This window comes from Echiichthys vipera (genome assembly GCF_963691815.1).
Source record: "Echiichthys vipera genome assembly, chromosome: 1".
In the NCBI taxonomy this organism is placed as follows: domain Eukaryota; kingdom Metazoa; phylum Chordata; class Actinopteri; order Perciformes; family Trachinidae; genus Echiichthys; species Echiichthys vipera.
The window spans coordinates 30,355,719-30,364,956 of record NC_139826.1 but is presented as its reverse complement, the minus strand read 5'-3'; the positions used below and the strand labels follow the sequence as shown (position 1 = coordinate 30,364,956).

At 39.0% G+C, this 9,238-nt stretch overlaps 1 protein-coding gene across 1 annotated transcript; it reads left to right on the top strand.

Moving 5' to 3' along the window:
- Nucleotides 1-593: 593 nt before the first annotated feature.
- On the top strand, nucleotides 594-7,296 carry LOC310963895 (interleukin-18 receptor 1-like). The gene is made up of 10 exons (XM_083936852.1): nucleotides 594-688; nucleotides 2,330-2,582; nucleotides 3,597-3,774; nucleotides 3,987-4,131; nucleotides 4,220-4,285; nucleotides 4,381-4,504; nucleotides 4,623-4,756; nucleotides 6,093-6,236; nucleotides 6,370-6,522; nucleotides 6,614-7,296. The coding sequence occupies exons 1-10, from the start codon at nucleotides 634-636 to the stop codon at nucleotides 6,955-6,957; spliced, it is 1,596 nt and encodes a 531-aa protein (XP_083792978.1). The 5' UTR covers nucleotides 594-633; the 3' UTR covers nucleotides 6,958-7,296.
- Nucleotides 7,297-9,238: the final 1,942 nt, after the last annotated feature.

Sequence of the window (9,238 nt, the reverse complement as noted above, 5' to 3'; positions counted from 1 at the left end):
TATTTCAATAATATATATATAAATGTAGCCGTGTTGCATGATTTTACTTAATACTCAAGTACATCTTGCTGATAATACTTTTGCTGAAATAAGATTACCACGAGGTAGACTGAATCATTGTGGACGTGTCTCCTTATTCTGCTGAGAGAAGGTGAAAGTCCCCGGTCCTGCCCGGTGGACCCCCTATCACAGGAGTAAAATGAGTCCGTCACATTGTTTCCTCTGGTTTTAATTGAAACGACGCGGGTTCCCCTGCCCGTTTCCAGAGCGCAGCAGCGCGTGGTTCACACTCCTCTCCCTGCTGATGACACGAAATAACAACAGAGATTAATGAGGGAAGTTCATGAACATGGAAATATTAATATGAATTTCCAAATCATAAAAGTATAGCATTTCATCAGTCAATAAACAGGTATAATCATAATTCATAATAATAACAACACCAACAGGCTAATATAAAATATTGTCTTGTTGGAAGAGTTAGGGGAGTTTACATTGCGGTGGTAATGACGCTCTTCCTTAAGTTTCACTTATCCTCCGCCCTGATTGGGGAAATGCTCAACTCAGCAGAACTGCGCGTGGAGACTGAAGTTTGAACTCCTGAATGTTTGGTGTGCGACTCTGCAGGTGTTCATGATGCTTACACTACTTCTGCTCCCTCTGTTTTGTCTTCTTGCATCTTTAAGAGGTAAGAAAATGCTCTAAGTCGGGTTAAAACAAGCAAACAAACAAACATATTATAGGTACATAGATTAATAGAACTGACTGATATAGGATAATGTTGTATTATAATTATTGATGCAGTAATGTGTACATATATTGTTGCAGTTGGGAGCAATCAAATTACTTCATATAGCCTAATGCATGGATAGCTTGTATCAATAATAATTATGCATAATGCATGATTATTTTCTGTATTATCAATCTGAATCTGCTAAAAAAAATAGTTCTATTCAAAATTAGTGGTGCACTTTAAAATAATAATTAAGTACTTGAGTAAATGTACTTAAAACTCAGTCAAAATGGCTCATTTTCATTTTAAATTCATTTCATTTTCAGTATCATTTTATTTTATAATGACAGCACACTGACTGTTTGTGCAACATTAAGGCATGCAGATGTGATCATCATATAGATATTAAACTTTGTGCTGATATTACATGACATATTCTGTTTTACATACTCAGGCACATCTCTTTCCGGTTCCACTAAACCAGTTCTGATTTCTTCAAAATCACACTTAAATCACAAGACTACCAAGCACTAAAAAATAGGATGTGGTTACTCCCACTGTGCTTTCAACAGTGGCATCCGCAAAGCTCATGCTGTTTCACAACTAACATCCATTTATATCCAATTGGGACTAAAGGTCAACTTTCTTCAAACAACAGATCTACGTCGCCAATTGAAGAAGTTCCCTGATTGGTTGACAGCAGTAAATTGTTCATTAACAAACATTGTTCATTAACAAACATTTGGATTATGAATTGAAACCATTTCAATATTTTTAGTTTTGTTCCACTTCCAGTTCATGGATCTGACAAAGTTCCTTATTAGCTTAAGAATATGGAGAAAGAGCAGAACAGCGCCAACTAGTGTCACAAGATCGTAGTCGCAACAACAAAAATAGTCCCAGCAGCCGCGTTGTCAGGTTTGTTTCCGAGTGTGTCAAGCGATCAGCCTGCGCCATTTTAAGTGATGAATCATACAGGGAAACGACTAATTTCAACTAACTAATTAGTTAGCGCTCAACTCAAAATTATTTTTTGTTTCTGTAGCAACAACAGACAACCCTGGCAACCCGCAATGCAGCTATTGGCTGGTACAATGTAAACAGAACGTGACGGAAAGTCATGTCAAAACATTTTTTAAATATTAATTCAGACTAAATATATATATATATTTTTTATGGAAAAGCAATACTTTCAATCTGTACCCCTCAAAACGCCCCGTGGGTGTATAATTTTGATATTTTTATATATATATATATATATATATATAGCTTTTAATAAAGATTCTACATATTCAACCTTTAAGATAAATGGATGCATTATTTAATTTAATTTTTTATAAACAGGACTATTTGAGCAGTACTCCAACTAACCAATGTAATCTGTGGGAGTTCTGGCAGCAACTATGGGGCTGCAACAACAGCCTCATAACTAATAACTAACAGGTGAAAACGGACCACGTGAATGCACAAAGATTCACTCAAATATCACTCTTTGACACCCATTAACAGGGGTGTCTCTAGGGATCAAAAGAGGTTTATGTCAAGACAGATGATTTGATGATAAATTCAACTAAAACTTGTGACATTTATTCGCAGGTGTGTGTCCCCGGAGACCCAGCGAGATATATGTCAAGGCAGGTGAGATGGTGGCGCTGTATTGCTCCCCTATTAGAGGGTTTAACCATGGTGATGCCAAACTGACCTGGACCAGTCACACCACCCAGGAGATGGATCTGACCAACATGTCATCAGCTGAGCAGAGGCAGATGGGCGTGCTGGTTCACGGGAGGAGCCTTGTGATTCTCAGTGCGTCTGTAAACCATCGGGGGAATTACTCGTGCTCTCTGGGGTAAAGTCCAGTCAGTCATACAATGGTCGGTTTTTCTATCCTAATTTTAAATTGTGTTTCACTTGCATGCCGTACACAGTGTGTGGGCTTTCATATTTCAGTTTGACACAGTACATTGAATGTGGATAATATGAAACTATTCACGATAGGTATTATCATGAGTAACCGTGTCATGAATTCTGGAAAGACTTGACTTTCATGTACAGATCCTGCGAAATAATACCAAATGTATCTGATGTAGAAATAGCACACTGGCTAAGAGACAAATGTGTAATTTGGAAACTTATCCTTAAAGCTGTCACTACTTCTACATTCATTCAGTCACTGGTTGTGATTTAAAAGTAAAGTGAAACCTTCACATAGAGCTTCTCTTTACAGGGGTGGTTCAGATTTGTTTTAAAGCGTGGTTGTATGAGGTACTTATCCATAGGCTGCTTATTACCTACAGTAGATGGAGTTCATCATGCCACCAGTTTGGAGAAACATGCAGGAGTCTCGACATGTATGCTATATTTGGAATTGTCACTGCTTTACCTTGGCATCAGATAGCCCTGGTTAAGTTTACACAGGGAGATTTGAAGTTGTTATCTATGCTCTCATCAAAACCACAAGACCCCATTGATAAAAGCAGATATTTAACCTCATAGAACGCAGTTGCTGGTTTATCGTCGGTCTATCGAGGCACGAACTCCTGTGTTCTGCAAGTTAAAATGACAGTTTTTGTCAATAGTGGCTTGGAAGAGAGTGATATAAGCGACATTGCTGTCTAAAAGATGTAACATGTAAGATTTTTTTTCAATTGAGGATGTATTGTATAACCTACAGTAGATGGCAGTCGGCACGCACCCAGTTTTGGACAGCTTTAAAATATTCTAACTAGCTGTGAAAATATTCTAACTACATTATATACTTCTCCAAAACTGGGGGCGTCCTGACTGCCATCTACTGTAGGTAATACAATACATCCTCACTTGAAAAAAAATCTGACTATCTTTTACTTTGATGACAATACAGGAATGCCAGCAGCCAGTTGTGGTTCAGGCTGATAGTTTACACAACACCGGGAGAGTATGAAGAGAAGTACCCTATACCATGTTACACACAAGAGGCCTGCCAATTGTATTGCCCTGAAGTCAACGTACCTGCTGAAAGCATCCCGACTATTACCAGCAACGGCATTATATGGCACAAGGTTTGTAAACACAGCAGACTTTGAGATTTGATTACGTCCTATTTTAGCTCCATAGATGTGGTCAGGTGATCCCTCTGGTGGAGACATCTGATTCCACGTTTTACAAATCTCTCTTTCATTTTTTCAAAGCATACCATAGTTTTGTCCCACAACTGAGGCCGGTTTTCATTCATTTCATGTTTTAAAATTCAACCTCATTTTCTGTCCTGTAGGAGGGCGAGTCATCGCCAATAGACGGTTACTTCCCAAGCGTGGAAGAGAAAGACCATGGTAACTACACGTGTACCAGATCTTACCTGCATTACGGTCAAATATATAACATGACCTTTACAATGGCGCTTGATGTCCAACCAAAGGGTGAGAAAAGAGCACTTTTTCTTCATATGTTTATCTTTATGTGTTGAAAAAAAGAAGATGTAACATGTTTTCTCCCTTTTTTGCGCAGAAAAACCCAAGATATGTGGAGTGATCACTTTGTCACACAAGAGTGGACTACTATACGTAGATTTGGGTGAGCTTCAATCTTGTAACGTGGATACGCACACTTGAATACAAGCTATCTTTCTAAATTACATTTAACTCTTGTGGAAACTGCTTTTTTTCTAGGCTCAACAGTGGTGATTGATTGTAAAGCGGTTTTGTGTTCAGACTTTGATGAGGTGGTTTGGGAAAGCGGGAAATCATTAGTGGAAACAAACAATACCTTACCAGTTTTCTATAATTACACAAGGTAAACATTTTGGAAGTGCAAATTTAATTGAATGTAATCACAAAGGCACACACACACAAGTATCGTAGCTAACAAATGTCCTTCCGGATCTTCCTTCATCCATTTCTTTCTTTTCCAGGGAAAATAATGCTGGAGAAGTGACAGCATCTCTAGTCTTCAAAAAAGTGTCAGAGGGGGATCTGTCAAAAAATTACACCTGCACACTGGATTCAAGCTCCATCACCATCAAGTTGGCACAGAAGCGTATACTTTGTAAGATGGATGGATAGATCTAACGTGTGTTCAACATGTTGTCTTAAAGTTTAAGCCTGTTCTATCAAGCTTTTTGAAAGGAGCTGCAACTAACAATGATTATTTTTGGAATAATAAATTAATCATTTATTCTGCGAAAAATGTCATAAAAGCCTGCTTGGGTCAGCTTTGTCGTCTTTCAGTCTACGAGCATTAAAGGTGGTGTCTGCGAATATAATACACTTTTTGTCAAATTTTAAGAATATCTCCTCACTTTCCACTAGCTGTCTATTCGGTGTTAAAGTACGTCTGTACCACCAAGTAGTGATTCACGTTAAATCAATCGGTGCCAAATAATGGTACTTTCTCTGTCCTCTCAGCATGTTTTTTTTTTTTTAAGATGACTTTTTGGCAGTTTTTCAAGCCTTTATTTTACAGGACAGACAGGAAATGGGGTGGGGGGGGGGCATGCAGCAAAGGGCTGCAGGTCGGAGTCAAACCCGCAGCCGCTGCCTTTTTACATGGGGTGCTCTAACCACTCAGCCACCAGCCGCCCCCCCTCTCTTCCTGTTTGACAGAGAGTGCGGCTCAGTTCCGACACACACATGTGTGCGACAACGTCACCCCTGACGCATGTTCGATTCCCAGTGAACCAGAGCTATGGCGAGCAGAAAGTGTGGTTAACCTTTTCTAAACTTCATGCAGAAAACCTCCGCTGCAAGAGAATAGGCAGCCAAAGTGGTCGTGGTGATGTTATCATGTGGTCGTTACACTTTGCCCTTAACACACACACACACACACACAACAGCATTCTCCGGCTGGAGGTTGTAGAAACGGGTTTGAGAGGGGATGAGAGAGGAAGGTAGGGTAGGGATTTATTTTGTGTAGTGTGTAAAATAATCGAAATAAATAGGACAAATAGGCTTGCAATTGTTTTTACAACTGAATTAAAATTTTTGTTATTACAATACAGAAGAAAATGTACCACTGATTACTACTACTGAATTCTGGGTACTGGTAGCAGTTCAGATGTGAATGGTACGCAACCCTAGCTCTGTGAGTATGCTGAAAACAAATACTGCAATTAGCCCTGGCTTTGTAAATGGGAAACTGGCTCGAACCAAGCCACACAACACTTTTCCGTTATCATATTGCTACTACTGGTAAGCTAGACCGTGGCACTGTAAGATGATGTGACAGGGGATCATTTCCTGTGTGAAACCAAAACACTGAAGGGGTGTTTTTGTTTGGGAGTTAAGTTCAAATAGCAACCTTTTCCAGAATCACAGACTTCACCTTTAATGAGTGTTTGAATGACTATTTTAATAAATGTGTTCTCTCTTTTAATTCCCTACAGTTCGCCCCTCTTACGTTCCCCTGGCTCTTAGCATTGTTGGCATTGTGATGGTGATGGCTGTGACTGTAGTTTTCTATGTGAGGTTCAAAATGAACATCACTATTTTCCTAAGAGACACTCTTGGCTGCAATAGCAGCACCTCAGGTGGGGTTCATGATCTTTGCTTCATTTAAACAATAACATATGTTTAAGAGGCACCTATTTGTGCTTTCTTTGTACTCTTCAGACAATGTGACAGGAGTGACAACGCTGTTTTTGTTTGTTGTTGTTTGCTCAGATGGAAAGAGCTACGATGCCTTTTTGATGTGTTACAAGAGCGACACAGACGCAGCACTACATGAAGATGACAGAAAATGGCTGGAGAGTGTTTTGGAAGAGAGGTTTGGTTACAGCCTCTGTCTTTATGATCGTGACGTCTTACCAGGGAAAGGTACATACTTAAACTATTGCCTACTTTAAAGAAAATGCACCTATAAATCTTAAAGAAGCTAATGTGTAACCTGAACTCTGGTCTGTTGCAGCGGTAGCCGAGGCAGTGTTGGACTGTATAGAGCAGAGTCGAACGGTGGTTTTGGTTCCCACCTCTCCAGATCCTGGTCCAGGAACTGGCCTGCTGAGTGCCATCCATGCAGCGCTTGTGGAGCGACAGACTCGCTTGGTTTTCGTTAAAACTGAGACAACAAAAGTGTCGAGATCTGGCTCGTTACCAGAGGCCTTACAGCTTCTCGACGAGGCTGGAGACTGTGTCACCTGGAGGGGCATGAGCTCCAGGCCGCTCTCCTCCTCCTTCTGGAAACAGCTACGTTATTACCTACCTGCCCCACAGCATTCACCAAGAATAAGGCTTTTACCTCAGACAATCTAGGATGTAATAACTGATAATATATCAGTTTGCAGTATATGACCTAAAAAATGTACTATGACTACAAATAATACAGATATTCAAAATACATACAGACATTTACTGACACACGTTGAAGTCAGTCATAATACATTTTAATATTTTATTTTAGTGTCTTAATATTTCGGTATGTTTCCTTTTTAGTTTGACAACGGCAAAGGAAATAAAAAGTCATTTAATTATGAACGTCTATGCATGATCACATCAGCCTATACACTGACACTACTGACGCATCCAGATTTGTCCAACTAGTGTTTTCTCATTACAGTTGAAGTGTTGCTTTTCACTTTGGCTCATTCATTAAAATTGATTTTTTTATATACACACACATTCCTTGCTATACCACTATGTATATGTACATTTATCTTAATCTCAGTACTGTCATGTTGCTCTTCATCCTCATCATTCAGTTCCTCTCTCACTGCATGCATTGTACCATGCATGTGTTACTGTGATGCCCTGGGGCAAAATACAGAATGTTTGTAATGTAATTCAAAATAAAATGTAATTAATTCCTACATTAGTCTATTTCATCAATATGTATTAAAAATCCATTGAGAATTATGAGCTTTTACTAACTTTCAGCCCAGTTACGCACATTTACTGTGTCTGACACTATATGATCCCTGCTCAGCAACAACAAAGTAACTAAGGAGCAGTAAAGATTGGGGATCGACCTATATGGATTTTTAGGGCCGATGCAGACCCCGATATTTTTTCATCAGCCTTAGCCGATGACCGATACGTACTGCCGATTTTCTTGATTCGACATTTGGAGCTGATACTACTTTTGCTCCCTCAATTTACATCATAAAAATGACACAATGGTGATAACAAATGTTACGAGTCTCAATTTTGAAAAAAGAAACAATTATTGAACTTTAAAAAAGTCTGTCTGTACATAATGCCGGAAGCATTAACCGAAGCATCAATGGGCTCCTTCCTTTTGGATTGCATTTGGTAATCGACTTGAATGGACTTTACTATGAGAGGAGCTGTTCCGGGGCCAGTTGGTAAGTCTTTCAAAACACTCAAACACTTGACTCTTATCCTGCTAGGATGCTAGGTGTTATCATGAGCAGTATTGGTGGTTAAAAAAGACGTTTTATTGCCTTAACCGTGCTGCCCCAAGCTAATCAATGTTAGCCTCATTCGGCTGTTAGCGACTGTCCAAGATTTCTCCGTTAATAGTTGTTGTCTCGATGGGTTATTTGATGATTGTATTTGCAGAAAAAGACCCTGAGATGATTTTACGCCAGAATTTCCCTTTAACTGTCGTTTTTAAACCATAACATAACTTATGTAGCATTATTAGAAGCTACCTTATATATATATAAGTCAATACATAAACTTTGGTTTCACGTGGGACACAAACATTGATCTTCTGGGTCAAAGTCCTGTTTTTGTTTTACCCGTACCTTTACTCCTGTCATAATTACTACAGTACGGCCACTAGAGGAATAATAAATGTAAATATGGGCCATTGCTGTTGGTACAAATTACTTAGTTCTTTTTGGTTCAATTTTGGGGGATGGCAGTCTCAAACAAAGGTGGAAGCTTGTAAGAGGTTAGTAGAAGTTCAGCATGTTCACTCCCACATTTTACTTTGTTAGTCCAAATGTGACAGCAGATACCAGAAACTAGGCCAGTGAAAGTAGGTTTACCCCAGAAAATTGGGTCTTAACCACTTACCACTTTTGGTTGAAAACTGTGTTTATATCTCCCTTATCACAAAGCACGCCTTGAACTATATAATCTAGCGTACCTTTTGTGTATCCTATTTTCAGTGCAATCAACTGAGTAGCATTTTGTATTTCTGTGATGTGCAACATGAAAAGTGATCCAGTTTTGGCTAGGCTATAATTGCAAAAGATGTTTTTATCGCAATGTGACTACCTAGTCATCTCTCTCTATATATATGTACATTAGTTAGTGTTTCCTTTCACAACACAGTAAAATATTACTCAACAATAAGCACTAACTTCTCTGTTCACATAGGAAGTAGCTTTCAACATACAGGAAAACAATATCGAGCAGTTTCCAGTGAAATCGTGTTCAAACACAATCAAACAGGAAACCGTGCGATACCACCTACTTCGTCTACATGTCCTTTGAAAATATAACACCTCATGTTGCTGCCCATGAGTAAACAATGAAGATGAGAAAATACCAAGAACTCCCGATGTGGTTATACACAAGAATGCATTAGAAAAAAAAGAGGATGAAATTTAAAGAAGACTGATTT